Below are 23041 nucleotides of genomic sequence, written 5' to 3'. Positions count from 1 at the left end.
TACACACAACACAACACAAGACCATTACCTCGGGGCTAGAGTACATCGTGTCCTGAGCAGGGCCAGCCAAGCCAGCAGGGAGATTCTGACAGCCACTCCTGGCATTTGCAGGGATCTTCCATGTTCCTTTCCATTCATTTTTTTTTTTTTTAAGAAGTTTTCATACAGCATGTGCAGAAAGTTTGTGGTGTTGCACGTACAGCTAGATCCCCCAGTGCCAGGCTTGGCTCCCCTCTGCCTAAATGTTCTCTGGTTTAATTCTCCCTCTGCTTAAGCAGGTCCCAAATCTTTACCAACTGCTTATCTGACAACGCACCCTCCCCTGGCTAAGCAGAGATCCAGAAAAGTGTGTTCCTATTCGTTTATAAAAACATGGGTCGTGATTGCGAAGGGGTCATCAAGCGCTGCCTACGCTCACAGCTGCAAGCTCCAGAAGCTGAGGGCCCAGCCCTGGCCCGATGTCACCGCAAAACAAGGGACGTTATGCAAAGATCTGATGTTCATTAGAGTCCTGGCTGTGACTCAGGGGCTTGGGATGCAGCAGCAAAGGAGTCCAGGGTTTAAGGAGAATGAGGATATGCTGAAATTAATAAGACTGGACTTTTCAGCTTGGAAAAGAGACAACTGAGGGGGGATACGATAGAGGTCTATGAAATCATGACTGGTGTGGACAAAGTAAATAAGGAAGTGTTATTTACCCCTTCTCGTAACCCAGGAATAAGGGGATCATCAAATAAAATTAACAGGCAGCAGATTTAAAACAAACATAAGGCAGTATTTCTTCATACAATGCACAGTCAACCCGTGGAACTCTCTGCCAGAGGATGTGGTGAAGGCCAAGACACTAACAGGGTTCAAAAAATAACTAGGTAAGTTCATGGAGAACAGGCCCATCAATGGCTATTAGCCAGGATGGACAGGGATGGTTTCCCTAGCATTTGTTTGCCAGAAGCTGGGAATGGGCAACGGGGAATGGATCACTTGATGATTACCTGTTCCGTTCGTTCCCTCTGAAGTACCTGGCATTGGCCACTGTCAGAAGACAGGATACTGGGCTAGATGGATCATGTAGCATGCCCGACGTATCCCTCTCAGTGCCAATCCACAGAGGACTGAGTCTGTCGCAGCCCCAACTAGAGTGTCTTGGCTCTTCAGTTCAAGCTACAGAGCCTTACGCTTCCAGCTCTGAAATCCCCAGTGCGTCAGCAAAGATAGTAGCTGTCCGACACCTGCATGGAACCTGCAGTCTGCTTTCTGGATCGTAAGATGATTGGCATGCTGGCTAGGATGTTACATACTCCAAAGGGGGGCTGGGAGATGGCCAGGCCCCTACCATCTGCAAGAAAGTCAGGCAGCCTGACAATCCAAGGCGGACAGCATGGAGAGTTCAAGCTGCACCTGGAAAGAACTGTGCTGGGCCGTCCTTCCAGCACCTCAGGAGGCAGCCTGCCTGGGTCAGCTTTTGGCATGTAGAATGCCTGCTGCTGGCGTGGTGAAGCTCTGCAGCTCCTCTAAGGTATCTGTGGCTTAAAAATGCTCTTTATCTCTGGAAAAGGACTATGTGAAAAATCAGAACTGGTTGGAAACTTTTCCGTTCACCTTTTTTTTTTTTTTTTAGGACAAACAATTGGATTTTGGACAATGTTTTTTCCAAAAGGCATCTGCTCTCCTCAGAGGTGGTCCATTTTTAACATTTGCTATTTCGGGGGGGGGGGGGGGGGTCAGGTCAAAGTTTTCCACAGAAAATTGCAATGAAAACAACAAAATCTGTTTTCACTGAAATTTTCAGGAGCAAGAGAGTATTTTCTGTCCAGCTGTGGAGGAACTAGTCCCTTTTCCTCAGCAGATCTGCTCCCTCTGGGTGGATTCAGACTCCCTTCTGCTTACTCCCGTTAATATAGCAGAGCCAGCACAGCGATAGGAGAGGGCGCTTGTGTATCAACAGAATCGTTTACTAAGCTCCAATCAACCACATCTCCCTGTTAACAGCCGTGGGGTTGCACAGATGGAAGCCAGGCCAGGACTGGACCTCTGGCTCCTTTGTCACTGACAATGACCTGCAAAGAGGGATATGCTCAGACTTGACTCACAGAGGTCAGGCTGACTCTGCAAAGCGGACAGAAAACACCTTCCCATCTCCCCCCCCCGCAAAACCAGTACATTGAGCAATTTTTGGAGACAGAATCATTCAGAACACCCCCCGCCCCTAAGTTGCCATTTTCACAGAGTTGCTTTGCAGAACAGAACCTCCCTTGAAAATATACCTGGCTCTGCAACTTGCAGCTCCGCAATTAAGGCTGAGGTGAGATTTCCCCTTAACCTCACTCACTTCAGTCAACGCTGAAGCAAACACAAGGCAACGTTTTGCAGCTGGAAGTGAAGGACAACGTAGCCAAGTGAAATGCCAATTATCTAAGCTGGGATTTGGCCAGGGCACCAGGCTCAGTAATATTCCTACTCATGGAAAATACCATGGAGTTGTTAATGACCCGGGATGATCAGAATGCCAGGGTTACACCTCATCGGAAAAAACAGCCCCTCCATCCGCTCAGGGACTCCTACCCCCATTGGCGCATACTGACTCAGAAGGAAAAGAGCAACCTGCTGTATTGCTATATTGCTAACACCTCCAGGGAAGACCCAGGTGCTGCAGCAAGAGGTCCCTTTACACCTGTATTGACCCAGAAACTGAAAGTTTCAAACAGAGTTAGGATGACCTTCTGGTAAAGCAGAGGCCTGGTTCTCAGAGGAACTGGGTTCCAATGCCGGTTCTGCAACAGACTATAAGCCAGTGGTTCTTGACCAATTTATCATTGTGGGTCGCATATGCAGCCTACAACGTGTTACCTGGGCCATAGATTGAGAACCACAGCACGCTGCCCTCAGACACCCCCCACATGCCCTATGCCCAGCGCCTCCCACCCAGAGACCCCTCTACAAAGTGGGGGCAGGAGTGGAGCCTTGGGCGGGGGGGCCCGGTGGCAGGGACCCTGGGCCCTGTTGTGCGGGGCCAGGCAGCAGCCCCAACACAGGGCTGGGGCAGCAGCCTGGACCCCGACCCCAGGGCCAGCTAGCAGCCCCAACACCAACCCCGGACTCTCTGTGGGGCCGGCCAGATCAGCAGCCCCAGAGCCCGCCAGACCCTTTGCGGGGCTGGCAGCCCCAGAGCCCGCCAAGTGGGGCCAGCTAGTGTCCCCAACCCCGCCGTGCTACCCCCTACCCAGCCAGGCAGCTTGGACCCTGTGGCACTGGGCAGTCAGCTGGGTTGAGAACCGCTGCTATAGGCTATACACGGACTCTCTCCGTGCCTTTATTCCTGCAGACCTTTGCCTGTCTTGTCTATTTAGATTAAGCTTTTCAGGGCAAAGACTGGTGTGGTCTCTTATTATATGTATGCACAGTGGAACCCCATCTTGGTTATGGCCTGTAGATGCTAGTGCAATACAAATAATAATAATAAAAGCTCAAGGTGGTATGGCCTCAAATCTGAGTGAGTACCCCACATAACTAGAATCCTCCCATTAGTGCAGCTACATCTGGGATCAATTCTGCCATCTGCACGCACACATTGAATCCCAATGCCATCACTGGAGTTTATGGGCATGTGTTAACAGTTTAACATGCCCCAAGAAAAGAAGCAGAGATGTTATTCTGTTTAAGTACAAAAAGTTCCTACTGAGGCTTTGTGCAATAACATGTATTAACACATGTGTTTCATTCAGATTCATCCAGAGACTCTGCCAAGCTTTGGGCAAACACTCAAGAGCAGCGTGAGCTAAAAGAACCTTGGCAAATAAACATAACACAGCCAAATACAGATCTTGTATATGCACACACGGCTCCCTTGACTTCCACAGGCATTGTGCATGGCTGTCCCGGGGTGGAATTTGACCCAATATAGGAGAACAGCTCAAATAAATCACTGTGCAATATTTCAACAAGCTGCAGCCTATATTGTCTGACAGCACATACCACATGAGTGAGAAATGGTAAATCCACAGGAAAAGAAATCCCTTTGTTGCAATGGTAAAATCCTTTAGCTCATAATATTGCAAGTTCTCTGGAGCAGGGGGGTGGGGTCCTAGCACAGTGGGGCCCTGATCCAGACTGGGATTCTGGCACTACTTCTATACATATTAAATAATCATTTGGATGAAACCAATATGGCTCTCTAGAAATTATATTATAAAGTAACCCATAGAATGTAGTGGAGAATGCTCTTCTCTGCACAGAATTTTAAGACAGCCTATAGAATGTAATAGAGAATTATATTCCTGGTATAAAATTCTCTGTGGTGGTTTAATAGATCTATACAAAGTATACCATCCTCTATTAAATCCTACCAGATTTTCCATAAATTTTCTTATTAACCATCAAGAGGAGTCTAACAATGCCACTTTTCACCAACGATCTCAAAGTACTTAAAAAGAGGAGTCATTTCACAGACAGAAACCAAGGTAGAAAGAGATGAAGAGACTTGCCCAAGGCTACACAAGTCTGTGGCAGAGCCAGGAACAGAAACCGGGCCCAGTAGGCACTGCACATGTGGACTGAGGGCCAGAAGCATCAGGGCCTAGTGTTCAGAGGGAGTAGGACCTCAGCACTGGCTGAAGACTAGCACTTTGGAGTGTAAAGGATGTTCTGTTTCATTTGAGTAGCACTTCACACACATTCATTCTCACAACACTCCATGGGGGTAAGTACCGTACCAGGAATCCTCTTTTACCACGTGGAACAAGAGAGGTTCAGAGGCACATCCAGAGTAACAAAAGGACACAGATTCTCCTCTCACACTGGTGAAAATCTGGAGCGACTGCACTGAAGCCAGAAGACGTGAGAAAAGAATTATTGGTTTCCTCCCGGGGCAGAGCTGGGATTAGAACACAGGAGCTGCCGAATCCCAGTTCACTCAGCCATGTTATTTCCTTCTTGCTGACAGAAGAGAGTGGAGCAGAAGGCAAAAGTAAAGAAAATGGGAGAGAACAATTTATGCAAAGGTTTGAGAGGATCTGGCTTCCTCGGGTTCTGCACTGTCCCAAGCCTTGATCAAACTCAGCAGCACTGAATTCATTTGAATCCTCTACAACTAGACACGTTTTCCCTTCAAGTCTGAGACCAGGAACCTCTGCACTTAACCCTGGCTCTTAAGGAAGATAACTGACAGCGCTTCTCTTGGATCCAGGCAAGCCAGCAACGAGCATGTGAGCTCAGCGGGAACAACCTTTCCTCTGGGCCAAGACCCAGACACTAGCCACACTGAGCCTTCAGTGCGCTGGCCAGATGTAAAGGTGTCAGGAGACAAGAATGAACCACAGGGATGGGGTCGGGTATGGCCAGCCTGCAAAGAACCAGCACTGGTGTGCAGCGAACCTGAGCGCATCGCATTTCACTCACCTGTTGAATACTTCCGCGTCCTTTCAGCGTCTTTATACAGGGACCCCATGATGTCACCCATGGACTTGGATATTCTCATCTCATGCTGCTTACTGTTGTTGGGCTGGAGGAACTGCGAAGCAAAGGAAGCTGTTACACTCTAGGGCAGGGGTTTGTACCTTTCCAGACATTCCCATGAAAATGACATTTGGTGACTATCATTATGTTTTCTCGTTACCAAATGATGGCCGGGGGCGGGGGGGTCACTCCACCTGCCCTCGGGGGGGACGACACAAGACTCTGGGGGCAGGGACATAGGCAGGGGGCTGCTTTCGGCCCACCCTCACCTCAGGCAGTGTGTGTGTGGGGCTCCCCAGCCCTGCTCTGGCTTGGCCGGGGTGGGGCCTCCAGGGGAAGAGGAGGGGCTTTGGGGAGAAGGGACTCCCGACCTCCCCACTTTTGGGAAGGCTTCAAGCGCCCTTGTCTCAGGCCCCAATCCTTCAGTCAGATCCAGACCCCTGCAAACACCATGGATTTTAATGAAACTCTGTGCAGTGTAAGGGCCCATCCATCTCGATCCAGTTGCAGGACTGGGCCGTGAAAGGAAAACTGACAGACAAAGGGGTAATGGAAAGGGGAACAGTATACCCAGTGAGTAAGGTGGTAACTGCCACATCTGGGCAATATGGTGCTTTAACAACACCGTGCTGGTGAGGCTTTTTGGTAAAATACGTAGACTGCTCCAGAAATCCATGGCCCTGACATGCAGTTAGATCTGAGTATGTACAATTATATATTATGTTTTCTTCTCAGTACTCCCAGAAGGTGCTGGAGTACAAGCCATTGGCCAACTCTGTTCCACATTGGAGTGCACCTGTCTCCCTCTCTGACTCAGCTGCCCTGGCCTACCAGCAGCGACTTCTGAAGCTGCAATGCTCCTGCAGTCATGCGCGTCTCTGGGCTGGCCAGCAGGAGGTGCCCAGGAATGATATGAGGAAGGAAGGTCCAATGGCTAGGGTGCTTAGCTTAGGACTTCACAGACCCAGTTCAAATCTCCGCTGAATTCCCTTTTTATGGTTTCTATCCAGCAAGGTTTGAGTACTTGCAAAAGCTACAGAGCACTCTCAGGTGCCCTCCAAGTCAATGGGAGCTGAGAGCAATCAGCACCTGCCACAGGATCAGGCCCTTTATGAAATGCAGCGTGTCCTATGACTGCATAGCTGCCCCTGGACATAATGCACAGAGAACATGCTTAGGGCAGCACAGCACATGCTTTGGCAGGATGCACCTGCACACACCTAGAGAGCCAGACCGTTCTCCTCGGAAGTACACCCAGAGTGCGTAGGTTCAGTGTAGGGAGAAGTATAGAGCCACCCTGCCCCAGGGAGGGCTGCTGCACACCTGAGCAACCTGGTGTGCAGGGGGACTGTGCAGTCGGCAGTATCCGGTAGGATGGAGCACCTGCTCCTCACCCTGCCTTCGGGGTGCCATCCTGGATCACACAGAGGGAACAGTCCCATTTCTGTCCCAAGTGCAGAGGCTGCAATTGCCCTGGCTGATGTGCAGGGTACGTAAGGTTGGGAGAGAATTTATTTTGCTCTCTCTGAAAACCCATGCAATGGCCATGACAATCTGGCCCTGTATGACCATAGAGCGACACTGCTATCCCAGGGTCCGCTCGCAGGATAAATGGCCTGCCACAAACACATCCCTCTGGGCCACACAGGAGTCCCCTGGAAGATGCACGGTGTGGATGTCCTCTCACAGGATATACACTTGCCGTCTCTCTCAGGAATCTATAAGGCACCTATTGCCATAGTGGCCAATCCTGCCTCGCAGAAAGCACTAAATTAAATTCAACAGCTGTGCCGGCAACAGCATTTACACCGAGCTGCCAACAGGGCGGATTTCAGAGCAGAGGTGTACAAGCGGAAGATGGTCTAGTGCCAACTCAGACAGCTACGAGCAGACACCCCTAGGACAGCGTTTCTCCTTTCCATTCCCCCCTATAAAATAACAGCGCGACTCACTCTGCAGACAAAAGAACAAAGCTAAAGGGCTCACATTTGCTTTCCTTGGAGCCTTCACAAACACCCTCAGGCTCTTCAGAGAAGGGCTAAGGTCCAAGTGCTCCACCGCTCGGTCCAAGTCTTCCTGGGATTTCAGTGGGATCAGGAGCTGGAAGGGATTGAACGAACACCCACAGCACGGCAGAGTCACAAAGTGGGTAAACAAAGAAAGCAGAAACTTCACACCGCTCACAGAAGGCTTGGGAGGGAATGGAGAGTATGGATGGAAAACAAAACTCAAGCACCCCTGAGCATTCAGGGGCTTTAACCTCTTCTTCCAAGATATCATCCATGGAGGAACAGGATAAAATTACAACAATGCCCACAAAGAACGCCTGAAAGCGGCATCAATGATCCAGCCAGTGAGAAGACCAGAGAGCTAAGAAAAAAGCTTACCAGTCATCAGTGGCTCCAAACTGCTAGCATTACAGAGACCCCTGGCTGTTGGGGGTGATCTTCCTGACTCCCCTTCTCTATGAGTCGTTGGACCCCCACATGCTTCTGATACTCATCTTCAAGTCAACTGTGCATACGCTAACCAGCTACAGAGCTTGGGCTGCTCATGGGGACAAAGCTATGGGTGGATGCTGCTCAGTCTTAGTGACCTAAGGCCTTATCTACACTGGGCAATTTTTCATCAGTGATGCCAAAGTAGCTGCATCAGTACAAACCCCACATGTATACAGGCACAGCCAATATAAGCTGCGATTTGCATCAACACAGTTTACTCTGGTCTCAAGCAGGTATAAACTGCACAGATACAAACTGAGTTTATATCATCCTAGCCTGTGCACACTAAGAGTTTGCACTGGTGCAGCTAGCCTTGCAGCTGGGCACAAATGGGATCAGGACAAATCCCACGTGTAGACAAGGCCTAGCTTCTACATTTGAATTACTAAAATACCTCTCCCCACCAGAGCCACGGGTTCAACTCCCAGTGGGCTCCATTTAGCCTTTCAGCTGAAGCAAACCCACTGAGTTTGCTGTGGGAAAGACAAAGCCCTGTCTGTGTGACACAGGTAAAAGCCCCATGTTTGTTTGTTTTTTTTTGGTAGGAGCCTGATTTTACCCTGGTGTCTTTAACCAATATTTCTGCTCTCTCACATTGCTATGTGGCGTGTCATGCTGTGCAGGTCAGCTGCTACACTCCAACCCCTAAAGTAGCTGCATTTCAAAGGTGCCTGGTTAGTGCCCCTTTCTGTTACCCTGGACCAAAGCTAAACATCTGCTTCCCCCAGCCTTATGTCCTGTTGCCTTGGGGTCTGGCCCACAGGTAAATACATTACGGATTGTGTGCCTGAGTGTGTGCAGTCCGAGATAAAGGTGCTAGGGCACACACTGGGGAATGGGAAGCTGTAGGCACTGGCCAATACAGCTAAGATCTCAGTATGAGAAACTGCTAGAGTTGCAGCAAGAGGCCAAGAACCACAGCTTTGCTACGTAATTATCTATCTTAGGTACTTATATGGCCCTCGTTACCATAGTACAGATGGGGACGTGAATCAGAGAGACGCTAAGAGCCAGATTTTTAGAGGTATTTAGGCATCTAATTCCCATTCAAAATCTAGGCCTAAATGACTTGCCCAAGGTCACACAGGAAGTTTGTGATAGACTTTAGAGCAAGGAACCGAGCCCAGATCTTCCACATTCCAGGCTTGTGACCTAACCCCTGGACCATCATTCCTTACAGATTCTAGCTGGGATGGCTAGATCGATCCAATACATTGCTTAACCTCACTGAAGTCAATGGGAATTCTGCATGTGTGTCCAGTGGAAAAGATATCTATAGTCTCTTGTAATCCCAAAACACTGATTATAATAAAGCCAAATCCTGCTCTCAGTTGTGGGTGCATGCAGGTTTGCTGACTTCAATGCAGCTGTGTAGCTAGGAGCAGAATCTGCCTCACGTTTAACTTCTGCTTTATGACACTTGAGGCTACCTCATTGCAAAATGCACAGGGCAACCTTCCGTCCTTACACTCCCCCTGGTTTCCTCCAGAAGCGGAATTTGGCCCTGAAACCATTGGGTAATTCCACAACCCCCGCTTCACCCAGCTCCTCACATATTTTCCAAACTGCATTCCCTCGGCCGCTGCTTTGAACAAAATGTTCTGTAGGTCACCGTGTCTCCTTCCACTACCACATCATTAATCCATTCACAGACCAGCCTGGGGACGCCAAAAGCATCAAGCTGAAATTGCCCTCCTCTGGAACAGAGGGAATGCAGTATTTAGTTTGGCTTTACCGATCACCCACGTCTGGCAAGTGGATTTTGCTCCATCTGGCATCCAGGCTGCTGTATACATAGATTCTGGGAACAGGGTTCTACTAGACACTAAATATAGCCACACACACACACACACGCACACAGCCTAGGCACTAATTGGCAGGTTGCACACTCCACAACTGAGCTACAGCTTTGCTTCTTCTGTCTATAAACTGAGTAATTACGATGACAGGTAGGAAAGAGAGGGAAACGTCGCTGAGTGACGTTTGCGAGCTTGCAAGTCCTCCCTTCTACACTTGTGGATGGCATGCCTCATTTTCTACTGTGGGAGCTACTGGCCAATCCATTGCAGCTTACACAGATCTAAAAAAATAAATGAAAAAGGGTGAGACTATTCACGTATTATTTATACTACAGTAGAACCTTGGGACCCTGTTGTGCAAAGTGCAGTGCACACACATGGGGACAGACAGTCCTTGCCCCGATTTAAATTGAGGAGACATACAAAAGGGGATCAAAGTGGAAACAGTGGCACAGCGAGGTGAAGCAATTTGCCCAAAGTCACACAACAGGACAGTGGCAGAGCCAGGAACAGAACCCAGGTGAAATGCGGCCACCTCCAGTGAGGACTGAAGCAGCTGTTTAACAATGCTCAGATATGTCACAGCTCAGATGAGGACAGACTACTGCATCCAGCTGAAACCACAGGAGGAACTCAGACAGAATGGTCTCATCCATGTCAGAGTTCAACCAGGATAACGTCCCTACCCTGGCAAAAAGTGCCAGTCAATGGCCACAGATGTGGCTTCTGCATCTCATCTGACCGATGGCATTTCTAGTAACACAACACCCCGTAGCACTACATTGGGATCAGCCCCGACATGACGTTAGATCCCCACACCACTCTGCATGCATTGGGCCAACCCCTCTGATGCATCTGCAGCACTCCCAGCGCAATTCAATTGATTTCATTGTTCCTGTGTCCACAGGCCTTTCAAAGGGATACATATCTCCAAAGCAGCCTGCTTGTCTCATGTGTCTATTATGTCTTGTCATTTACTATGTGTTTGTACAGTGCTTAGCACCATAAAAGGCCAACCTGTTTTTGGCCTTTAGATGCTACCACAATACAAACATTAAATACTAACAACATATAATAAAGGCAAGGTTCTGTCTGCGTATGAAGAAAAGGCCAAAGGCTGCTCTCAATGGAGCGGAGTTACTCTAGATTTACACTGGTGTAATCGAGAACAGAATTTGGTCCAGAATAAACTATTAGCCCAAATACAGTATGCCATGGACACGCAAGTTGCCTTTCTGTAAGTTCTGTTTCATTGGTTTGTACTATTTCCATGATAATGTTCTCGGATGCCTAATGCCCTGTATATCAATAGGTGCAGATTCTCAGACACAGAGACTATTTACGGAAAGAAAAAAAATTTAAGCCCATTCTTATGCTTATAATTATTTATTGGTTCTAAAACAGCAGCACCCTGTGGCCTACTCAGGATCGTGCTAGGTGCTCTGCAAATGCACAGGCAAGCATTCCCTAGCAGAGGGTACAGTATATTACATAAACTTCGATTTGTTCTTGTTGGAAGAACCTTTCACTGGAAAGAAACCTGGAATGAAGTGACTCACTCCCAGAGAATTCCATGCAGGGTTTTTCCAGCAGGGACTATCAGAGAATACCCAAGATTAGAAAATGTGTAACATTTCTGGCTACAGTCAAAGCTACAGCCTAGAGGGCCAATTCTGCCGTAGTGTTAGACATTTATGATGAGCAATAGCAGCAGCATCGCTTGCAGGATTTGCACTTGCAAAACCCAAGTGGCATGGCAAGTTCAAATGGGTTCTGCACAAGTCTGTTCTGTTATCTGACCACAGAAAACACATATGCAAGTCATTTATGTATGTAAAACTGTGCCTATGCAAATGGAATCCTGGCAGAAATCCCTTCAAAGACATGGCTCTAAACGATGGGGGGTTTCTATTTGTTGGTCCAACCCCACTCTGCAAAAAAAAGGAGGAAATGTGTTTTTCATTTGTACTTTAATTAAGGCCCCTAATGATTGTTTTATACATGAGCAAGCAGGCCGTGGGTTTCTTTTGCTTTCCATTTCAAGCCAATGGGATATGAACCAGACTGTCTAGTAGAGCTGGTTGTTTTTGATAGTCTTGCAGAAAGTTTCCATGAAAACAAAAAGCTTTTAGGTCAACTTTTTCTTCACAAGTTATTGGGGTTTTGTCAAAAAACTGGAAACGGCGAAAGTTTTTCCAACAGAATCCTGAAAACTTTCATTGAAATTGGTCATTTCCCACAGATTTTTTATTAACTAAAAGGCAATTTTTCATCAAAATTAAGTTTTGAACAAAAACTCTGACCAGCTCCACTATACAAGCAGGGCAGACTTTGCCATAAGCACAAACCACCAGTGTCTGAGGCTGTATGATCAACCCCACGGTCTGATTCTGCCTTCAACAGAGGGACCAGATAGGAAGACAACTCATAGCCTGCCCCTTCTGAGCTCTTGGTAGGACCCCACAAATCACGGTATGCAGTGGTATGTAAATAATGCCCTGGTTCGCAGGATTGTAGATGACAAGATGACCATGGTTAAGCCTATGATTTAGTCACAGGTATTTTTAGTAGAAGTCATGGACAGGTCACGTGCAATAAACAAAAAAAATCACACCCTGTGACCTGTCCGTGACTTCTACTAAAAATACCCATTCCTAAATCTTGGGGGGAGAGAAACACTACTGGGGGCACCCTGAGGGCCGCTGCTGGGGAGTGGGCTTGGTCCAGTAGCTCCGACCGCCCCCAGGACCGCTGCTCAGGCAGTCCCCAGAGCCAGCTGCACAGGTCACTTCTCGGATGGTCCCCGGGGCCAGCTGCCTGGGACCACCTGAGCAGCGGCCAGTGCAACTGGCTCTGGGCCTGCTCCAGCTGCGGGGCCACTCCAGAAGTGGCCGGTGTGGCTGTCCCCAGGGCCATCTGAGCAGCTGGACCCGGAGCCAGCCGCTTGGGCAGCCCTGGGGTCAGCCACATTGGCCGCCGCCAAAGTCACGGCGGTCATGGAAAGTCACCTAATCTGTGACGTCCGCGACCTCAGTGACAAACACAGAGCCTCATCCTGGTACACGCAAGGCTTAATTTGTGCCAATGCTTTCAAAGGCTGAGCCCCTGCACCTCTAGGCTTGGCGGTTCGTAGCCCTGGCACCTCTGGGGCTTGCCGCATCAGTTATGAAAGTAAAAAAAAAAAAAAATTGTTTGAGCCCCGGCATCGCTTTAGTAACAAATTAAGCACGGGGTCCGTTCCTTCAGTCCTTAGAAATCCATGACTCCACACACTGATGGCTGAGGATGAGCGTGCTGAAGCTTGCATGGGGCCACTGCGTCTGCCACAGAAACATACGGGGGGAGCGTTCAGTTCAAATGCTAAGCTAACATGGCTTGGAACTGGGATGCTACATTAAAATGAATTCCGTGCTGGCACTGGAGGGCATTAGGGTACACTTAGCCACTGAACGAGGGCAGCACAAGGGGTGAAAGTACAAGCTTCCCTATCACTTTAGCTGTCAGGGCGTGGGTTCAAGTCAGCCCAGATCAGCAATGACCTCACATCAATCCCATCTGAGGCCCCCTTCAGCGGAGCATATGAAACTAGTATAGTGGCTTCAGCCCAGTTCCTAGTGAGAACCCCACATTGCAGCCTCGAAAAAAGCGGGTATGAACTGGCAGCCTTGGTTAATACGTTACATACAAATAATGTTTGTTGGCAGCCGCAGCAGTGGCCCCTGGGATTCAGTGAACCAACCACTCCTACAGCTGCCCCTATCGGACCAAGCGCGTTGGCAGAGAAGGCTGTACTGCTGCCAATTGTGCTGTACCCGTCCTGTAGATAAGCAGAGGGCTTAATTCTCCAAAGCTGTCAGTCAGTCAAGTTCTGGGTTTTGTGGACCCTCCCGCATCTGAGGGGGTGGACCGTTTGTTCTGGGGCTTCACCCACCATCCCATACCTGTACTAAAGTCGCTCTGAGAGAGCCAAGTTAGCAACTGCTCCCTGTTTCGGTGTCTAGACACAGTTCAGTCAGGGTCGTAACAAAGACCTATTGCACGCTAAGTAGGACAGAAAACATCAGGAAGGATTGTCCTCTTCCCCATCCGTATGTTCTGTCCCCAAATTAGAGGATTAGGAATAAACCACTGTTTAAGTCTGAAACTGGGACACTGCCAGGCTGTAAACACAAACAGCTTAGTACCTCATTGTTTGCATAGTGCAAATCCATCATCTGTCCAAAAGCATCCATGACTTTCTGTAGCACTTCTTTGAATTTGACTGGTCTTGGAAACTGGAGAATCCTGTACGTACATACAGAAAATGAACAGCACAGGTGTCATGTGGGTATATGGGTGCCATGGTATTGGCCAACGTTTTGGAGCAAGGACCTGTATTCTTATGCCATAAGTGCCATGTTAATAAATAACAGTGATCAATAAGCATGGAGTAGTTCATGGCAGTGAACCCACAAGTAGCTTCCCTTCCCTCCCACAGAACAGCTACAGGTGGCTGGGGAGCACAGACCCTGCTCTTTGCTAATGTGGTGCAAGCTGTCTGTGCTGCCCAGAAAGAATTCTGGCTGACCCCACCAAGATCCTTCGGAGGCTTCCAGCAGCAGCCTAGACCCTCTGCCCTCTCCATGGTGTACGGGTGCTAAAACCGGCAGGATCTAGCCCAGCAGCACATCACCTAGATTTAGCAAAGGTGCCACCCACGGGGCATTGTCCAGTTTTCTTTGTGATCTAGTGGTGTTTCTTTGAACACCCCTGACTAAATCTGGGGTCAGAGGGCGTGCTGCTGAGGGGGTACCTGTGGGGAGGGGGAATGCTGTTGTGGGGGTCGCCCCAGGGGGCCATTGCTGGGGACCACTGGAGCAGCGGCTGCTCTGGCTGCCACAGGGACTGCTGCTCGGGCAGTCCCCAGAGCCAGCCACACTGCCCGAGCAGTGGCCGGTGTGGCTGGCTGCAGGGCCGCCCGAGTGGCTGGCTGCAGAGCCGCTCCAGCAATGGCTGGTGTGGCTGTCCCCGGGGTTATCTGCTTGGGCGGCCCTGGGGTCAGCCACACTGGCCACTGCAGAAGTCACTGAAGTTGCAGAAAGTCATGGAATCTGTGACTTCCACGACCTCCGTGACAGACACAGAGCCCTACTCATAGTGCACTAGTTATCATGCATCTCAGCCTGAGAGATCCTGACTCTCCGAAGTGTCCTGCTTTGCCACGGTCACTGGACCCTCCAACAAGCTGAGAGCCTTCCACATCAATGTCAAGCAGGGAGGGCAGGCTGCCTTCAAATGACAGCTCTGTTATTATGGGACCCATGCCCAGAACCTGGTTATCTCAAGTAAATGTCACAGGCTACTAATCAAAGAACAAACTCATGTGGGAGGCCTGAAGTCCAGCTAAGTTCACCGGTTTGAGAATAGAGCTACTGGTGAGTGGCATTTAATGAATCACAGTTAGAACCAATTTGCCTGTGCACTAGTCCCAAGAAATACTTATGGCTGAATTCACAGGCCTCTCCCATGCCAAGCTCTCATTGCTTACAATGGGAGTTACATTTGCAGGTGAGGGAAAGCAAGGGCCCTTTCCCCCCTGCGCCAAGGGAAATGCAGGAACGGGTCAGGAACGCACCTTTTCTCTCCATCATATTCAAACTTGATCCTGGCATTCCGCTGCTGAAAGAGAGAAAATCAGTTAGCTCCCAAGATCCTGAGAGTCTAATTGAAATGGATCTGATCCAAATCCCACTGCAGTCATTGGAAAGGCTCCCACTAACTTCAGTGGTCTTCAGATCAGGTCCATTTAGGGCCACATTGCCTTCTGATTGTAAACTCAATAGAAGCCAAGTGTATCAATGGGAGCTCTGTGCTCACCTACTTGAAAACTGTACTTGGTCCATATTGTGATAAAAATAAACTTCTGCATAAATAAATGGCACCTCCACTAACTGTTAACTACTCACCCTCTAAAGCTACATCATTGATAAACATAGTTTAACAACAAGTTACATTTATGCAGGGTGAAACTTGCAAAAGCACTTAAATGACTTTGGCAACGAAATCTCATTTTCAAAAATGACTTAAGTCTGATTGAAAGTAAATGGGACTTCAGCTCCTAAGTCATTCAAGTGCTTTGGAAAGTTTTACGCATAGTGTCTCTCTCAGCAGAAGTTCTCAGAGCCCTTCATCAACTGAAATAAAGCCCTGCAAGCTGCATGGACTCTTTTCAAATACACCATAATAGAGGCTCAGCTTAAATGTATATCCCAAATTAAAAAACACAGTAAAAGAACTAAAGAAGAGCCACCGTGGCTTAACCACCATGTAAAAGAAGCAGTGAGAGATAAAAAGGCATCTTTTAAAAAGTAGAAGTCAAATCCTAGTGAGGTAAACAGAAAGGAGCATGAACACTGCCAAATTAAATGTAAAAATGCAATAAGAAAAGCCAAAAAGGAGTTTGAAGAACAACTAGCCAAAAACTCAAAAGCTAACAACAAAATGTTTTTTAAGCCTGCTACAACAACCAGTGGGGCCCCTGGATGATCGAGATACAAAAGGAGCACTTAAAGACGATTAAGTCATCGCAGAGAAACTAAATGAATTCTCTGCTTCAGTCTTCACAGCTGAGGGTGTTAGGGAGATTCCCAAACCTGAGCCATCTTTTGTAGGTGACAAATCTGAGGAATTGAGATTGAAGTGAGGAGGTTTTGGAATTAATTGGGAAACTTAACAGTAACAAGTCACCGGGACCAGATGGCATTCACCCAAAAGTTCTGAAAGCACTCAAATGTGAAATTGCGGAACTATTAACTATGGTTTGTAACCTGTCCTTTAAATCAGCTATTGTACCGCCAATATTTAAGAAAGGCTCTAGAGGTGATCCTGGCAATTACAGACCGGTAAGTCTAACATCAGTACCGGGGAAATTAGTTGAAACAATACTAAAGAATAAAATTGTCAGACACATAGAAGAATATGAATTGTTGGGCAAAAGTCGACATGGTTTCTGTAAAGGGAGGTCATGTCTTACTAATCTGTTACAGTTCTTTGAGGGGGTCAACAAACATGTGGACAAGGGGGAACCAGTGGACATAATATACTTAGATTTCCAGAAAGCCTTTGACAAGGTCCCTCAGCAAAGGCTCTTACGTAAATTAAGTTATCATGGGGTAAGAGGGAAGATCCTTTCATGGACTGAGAACTGGTTAAAAGACAGGGAACAAAGGGTAGGAATAAACGGAGAGGGCTAACTACTGGTGTTCCCAAAGGGTCAGACCTAGGACTAATCCTATTCAACCTATTCATAAATGATCTGGAGAAAAGGGTAAACAGCAAGGTGGCAAAGTTTGCAGATGATACTAAAGTGCTCAAGATAGTTAAGACCAAAGAAGACTGCGGAGAACTTCAAAAAGATCTTACAAAACTAAGAGATTGGGCAACAAAATGGCAAATGAAATTTAATGTGGATAAATGTAAAGTAATGCACATTGGAAAAAAATAACCCCCACTATAAATACAAATATGATGGGGGCTAATTTAGCTACAACTAATCAGGAGAAAGATGTTGGAGTCATTGTGGATAGTTCTCTGAAGACGTCCACGCAGTGTGCAGCGACAATCAAAAAAGCAAATGGGATGTCAGGAATCATTAAAAAAGGGATAGAGAATAAGATGGAGAATATCTTATTGCCCTTATATAAATCCATGGTATGCCCACAACTTGAATACTGCATACAGACGTGGTCCCCTCATCTCAGAAAAGATATACTGGCATTAGAAAAGGTTCAGAAAAGGGCAACTAAAATGATTAGGGGTTTGGAACGGGTCACAATATGAGGAGAGATTAAAGAGGCTAGGACTTTTCAGCTTGGAACAGAGGAGACTAAGGGAGGGATATGATAGAGGTATATAAAATCATGAGTGGTGTGGAGAAAGTGAATAAGAAAAAGATATTTACTTGTTCCCATAATATAAGAACTAGGGGCCAGCAAATGAAATTAATGGGTAGCAGGTTTAAAACAAATAAAAGGAAGTTCTTCTTCACTCAGCACACAGTCAACCTGTGGAACTCCTTGCCTGAGGAAGTTGTGAAGGCTAGGACTATAATAGGATTTAAAAGAGAACTCGATAAGTTCATGGAGGTTGAGTCCATTAATGGCTATTAGCCAGGATGGATAAGGAATGGTGTCCCTAGGCTGTCTGTCTGTCAGAGGGTGGAGATGGATGGCAGGAGAGAGATCACTTGATCATTACCTGTTAGGTTCACTCCCTCTGGGGCACCTGGCATTGGTTACTGCTAGTAGACAGGATACTGGGCTGGATGGACCTTTGGTCTGACCCAGTATGGCCGTTCTTATGTTCTTCCTGCGTTTCCTGCTTCACCAGTGAGGTGAATCTCAAAAATTTCTGGCCCTGATTTGCCTCTCATTTATACAGTGTAAATATCCACTGATTTTGAGGGAGTGAATCCTGGTGTCTGTGAGAAGTGACTCAGCGATTTGGGTTCACGTCAAATGAGCATCCAAAAGTTTTGACTGGGAATGCCCTGACCCACCCCATTTCTCCTCGGCCAAATGCTCCCCAAGAAGCAGAGGACTGCATAATCCAAGCCCAGATCCATATCCATATTTTGCAGCTGGCTGCTACCTCTAGAAAGGTTCTGAACCAGAACCCTTGGACCCGAAACAGTCTCCCTTCCTCCCTCTGAATTTTGGGATGTTTGAAATCCGGTTCAATACTTCACCACTTAGACCTGTCTTTAATGTGGATGCTGATCCAAAGCTTTCCAAACGGGCTGCACTCTGATGTAAGCACCTGAATAGCACAGACCTGGAATTCTTGTGGGAACACACTTCCTCATGCATTTCTGATGCTTTTCCTTCCAGTGCTGGCTGGAGCCAGTGCACTTACTAGGAGAAGAGGCCTTCTTGGGATATTTTAGCACTTAAGGTTCAAAACTGGAAAAATACCCTCTTTTCCTGAAGCACCAAAAATTGGTGGCTGGTGGTCTTTATTATTCTAAACTGGCTCACCTCTCCCTATGCTGTAAGTTCGCTCTTCAGGCATGGCTTTTAGGGGCCAATCCTCAGCTCTGCAATATCCCTGGACTTCAGTGTGTGTTGCATTACTCAGAACCTCTCAGGATCTGGCCTTTTAAAAATGATCCTAATGAGTAGCTAGCTCCTGGTCCCCCATCCAAGACACAGCCATTTTAGCCCTGCCTTCCTTCTGAAGGGTGAGAGTATGGAAACTGTGCCTTCATGCTCTGGAAATGCAGGGTTAGAGATAAGAAACACGCTCAGGAAGTGTTGTCACCCACCCATTCAGGAGTTATCCTTTTCAGATGCAGGGAGTATGCGACTGATTCTTCATCAGTGCTCCGCCCACTCACAGCCTGTGCTGGAAGGGAGGTGGGGGAATACGTTTGTTGCTAATGGAAAGAAAATAACTAGTTTAGTGTGTATAGGGGGAGGGGAGGATAGGACTAAAACTCCCCTCGTTAATTGGTTCCCCCTTTGAACCCAAGTGGTTCAAGTGCAACAGGGTGAGAGAGGGGGAGGGGAGCAGGATGACAGTATGCTTTGCGCTCTGTACCAGAACTGCGGAGATTTGGGGCAGTGGAAGGTCCCTAAAAGTGCGGGGGCCACCAGCACCCAAACCGTGGCCCCACCTCCTTGCACTGCCCCTTCCCCCTAAACTCCTACCATCATGCCCCTTTTTCCGCTGAGCCCCACCCCTGCTTGCTCCTCCCCACCCCTTCCCTCCTGTAGCTCGGGCTTATGGCTGGTAAAAAGTGATGGGGCTATGGCCAGGGTGAGTTGCCTGCTCTGCAATAGACTCCCTGTGCAGCCTTGGCCAAGTCACTTACTCTCTCTGTGTGCTGGGGCCGAGACGGAGGTGACTGGGTCTGGTGATTAGAGCAGGAGTCGGAGTTGGAAGTCGGGCCAAGGGTCAGAGCTGGAGACAGAGAGTCAGGTCGAGGGTTGGGGTTAGAGCTGAAGTCAGAGAGTCGTGTCAAGGGTTGGAACCAGATTCAGAGACCATAGGCAAGGATCAGGAACAGGTCATGAAAGCAGCATCCAGGGCTTGGTCTATACTACACAACTTTTAGTGTGTCACTACAGCCATGCCGCTAAAAGTCGTGCAACGCAGCCGCTGTTTGTTGGCTCTCCTGCCAACAAAAAACTTCCACCCCAATGAGCAGGGTTAGCTTTGTCTGCAGGAAAGTGCTCCTGCTGACAACATGCTGTTCACACTGGCACTTGTCTCAGCAAAATTTTTGTCTTTCAGGGGCAGGTTTAAACACCTCTGAAAGACAAAAGTTTTGTTGTTTAATTGCCAGTGTAGGCATAGTGCAGGAGCCAAGCAAGAAGGCAGGGCCCAACATAGCAGCCAGGTAGAGCCCATATGTGCAGACAACTTCCTGTGCCCCTCTTTAGGTTTCAGTAGGAAGCCTCGACCAATTCGAGTTCACATGCTCCTCCCACCAGGGCCAGGGAAGCATGGCTTGATGTAACTTCAGGTTTCATGGTTTCTCCTACTCAGTTGGCTAGTAATGGGCCACAGGGTAGGAGCAGGGCAGCAACTGTTGACTAGGAAATCTGCAGACCCACTTTCAAGAACTACATGGTTAGGACAGTTTGCCTTGCTTCCCCAGCTGTGGAGTGAGGCGAATACTCCCTTTCCTCCACCCTTTGTATGCCTTGTTTGTGAGCTGTTTTAGGGTGGGGACTGTCTCTGACTCCTAGTCTAACGGGTCCTTGATCTCAGCTGGGCCCTCTAGGTGGAAGCCAAGGTCACTTCTGTATGTGTATGTACAGTGCCCAGTGCAATGGGATTGCGGTTTTGATTGGATTCTGTAGGTTATACCGTAATTAATAAAAGCTAACACCATCAGCGAGAGTTGGGTGGATGTTACAAGCTCAGTTCCAAAATAGTACTGAGTCCAGTTTGGTTTATTTCCTTACCTATGTTGCTATGCACTGTGAACAGCTCCTGATCATTACGCTGTGAGTGAACATAAGAATGGCCATACTGGGTCAGACCAAAGGTCCATCCAGCCCAGTATCCTGTCTACTGACAGTGGCCGATGCCAGGTGCTCCAGAGGGAGTGAACCTAACAGGTAATGATCTAGTGATCTCTCTCCTGCCATCAGTGGCGGATTAATGATTTTGCCGCCCTAGGCCCTGAAATAATTGCCGCGCCCCACCCTCACAGCAGCTCCCTGCCCTAGCCCACCCCAGCTCACCTCCGCTCCGCCTCCTCCCCTGAGCGTGCTGCCAGGTCCTGCTTCTCCCCGCTCCCTGCCAGTGCTTGTGGGTGAAACAGCTTCACGAAGGAGGGGGAAGGGGGGGAGGAACGCGGGGTGCACAGGAGAGGAGGCGGGGCCAGGGATTTGGGGAAGGGGACCAATAGAGGCAGAGAGGGGGCAGGGAAAGGGCAGAGTACGCAAACTGGCACCGGGGGAAGCAGCCTCTGGCTGCTATTATAAATTCGCCGCCCCTGCAGTTTTGTCGGCCTAGGTGTTAATACGCCACTGCCTGCCATCCATCTCCACTCTCTGACAAACAGAGCCTAGGGACACCATTCCTCACCCATCCTGGCTAATAGCCATTAATGGACTCAACCTCCATGAACTTATCGAGTTCTCTTTTAAACCCCGTTATAGTCCTAGCCTTCACAACCTCTTCAGGCAAGGAGTTCCACAGCTTGACTGTGCGCTGAGTGAAGACGAACTTCCTTTTATTTGTTTGAAACCTGCTACCCATTAATTTCATTTGCTGGCCCCTAGTTCTTATATTATGGGAACAAGTAAATAACTTTTCCTTATTCACTTTCTCCACACCACTCATGATTATATATACCTCGATCATATCCCCCCCTTAGTCTCTGTTCCAAGCTGAAAAGTCCTAGCCTCTTTAATCTCTCCTCATATTGTGACCCGTTCCAAACTCCTAATCATTTTAGTTGCCCTTTTCTGAACCTTTTCTAATGCCAGTATATCTTTTTTGAGATGAGGAGACCACATCTGTACGCAGCCTTCAAGATGCGGGCGTACCATGGAAAGCCCACATGCAACGTTTGCCCCATCTTAGCAAATACAAGCTTAAACGCATTGCAGATTTATGCTGAGCAAAACAGTTTCTCAGACAAATAAGTTAAAAACAGCTCGTTGCTGGAAAATGTCAAACACACTTGTAAAAACTCCAGAGGGGGAAAAGAAAAAAAAGAACCCTGCTGCATCCTTTTCTTCTACATTAACAACAACAAGGCAGATCTTCCGCAGACAGCGGCCAACAAAAATACACCAGCTGCCCCACATAATTGCGCTCCACTTGTGAGGAGAGAAACATAAACAAGCAGGGTACATTGGAGAAAAACACTTTGAATGTAAATATATATATAAAAAAAACACTAAAACATAAAATAGGGGTTTTAAAACCCTTATTTGGGAGGGAGAAAACAAACTGGAAGCTTCTTGTTTTGAATCCTTCCCTCACTTTACATAAAGTTATTAAATCTGTAGCTAATAATATTTAATTCACAATGCTTTCTACTTTGTCAGTACATTATTATTATTATTAACCTTTCGAATTTTGGTACTGCTTAGAGGTCCCAATGAAGATCAAAGCCCCAAGTGAGGTGCTGTATCGACACACAGCAAAAGACAGTCCCTGCCTTAAAGAGCTTTTAGTCTAATTAGACAAAAGGGACAAAGGAAGTGCTATTATTATCATCCTCATTGTGCAGGTAGAAGTGGAGGTACAAAGAGACTAACGGCCAGATTTTCACAACTGCTCAGCATACTGCATGATCAGCTCTTGAAAATTTGGGCACAGATTCCCCAAGACAATGCTGGGTGCTAAGCACCTCTGAAAATCAAGCCCAAGTTGCAAACTTGGAAATCTGATCCTGGGTGATTTACCCAACATCACAGAGAAGGCTGTGGCACAGCCAAGCACTGAACCCAAATCTCACAAATCCTAGTTCAGGGCCCCAACTACAAGACCAAGACATGAGCAATTACAGCACCATTCATACAAGGATCTCAAAGCACTCTGCAAATATTAAGGGGCAGATCATAAGAGACTCTTGCATGTAGCTGAGGGGCCATGCAAGAAGCCTACCACTCTCTTATGAAGCTACACAACAGCAAGCACCTGTGCCATGGGATGCTACATAATCCTGGCCACTTAGCCCCCTTTTACAACTGAGGCCCAGAGAGGGTAACGACAGCCTCCTTTGGAAAGCACTTTGAGATTTCCTGATGAATTGGGCTACACATGTGCCAGGTATTCCATCTTAAT

The 23041-nt window shown here is 47.9% G+C and overlaps 1 protein-coding gene across 9 annotated transcripts in view; it reads right to left on the bottom strand.

The window, feature by feature from the left end:
• The window catches only part of LOC140907834 (mitogen-activated protein kinase kinase kinase 3-like), a 122043-nt gene that overhangs the window by 30256 nt on the left and 68746 nt on the right, over positions 1-23041 (bottom strand). For 7 of the 9 annotated variants that reach the window (XM_073334715.1, XM_073334717.1, XM_073334716.1 and 4 more), the window contains 4 exons: positions 15366-15409; positions 13936-14035; positions 7438-7551; positions 5395-5506 (listed from right to left, as the gene is read on the bottom strand). In XM_073334715.1, coding sequence (XP_073190816.1) covers positions 5395-5506; positions 7438-7551; positions 13936-14035; positions 15366-15409 — 370 coding nt within the window. The remainder of the gene's footprint in view (positions 1-5394; positions 5507-7437; positions 7552-13935; positions 14036-15365; positions 15410-23041) is intronic. The other 2 variants (XM_073334714.1, XM_073334720.1) reach the window with 2 other exon arrangements.

The sequence above is a fragment of the Lepidochelys kempii genome, chromosome 2 (assembly GCF_965140265.1).
Source record: "Lepidochelys kempii isolate rLepKem1 chromosome 2, rLepKem1.hap2, whole genome shotgun sequence".
In the NCBI taxonomy this organism is placed as follows: Eukaryota; Metazoa; Chordata; order Testudines; family Cheloniidae; genus Lepidochelys; species Lepidochelys kempii.
This window is presented reverse-complemented; position numbering and strand designations above follow the sequence as displayed.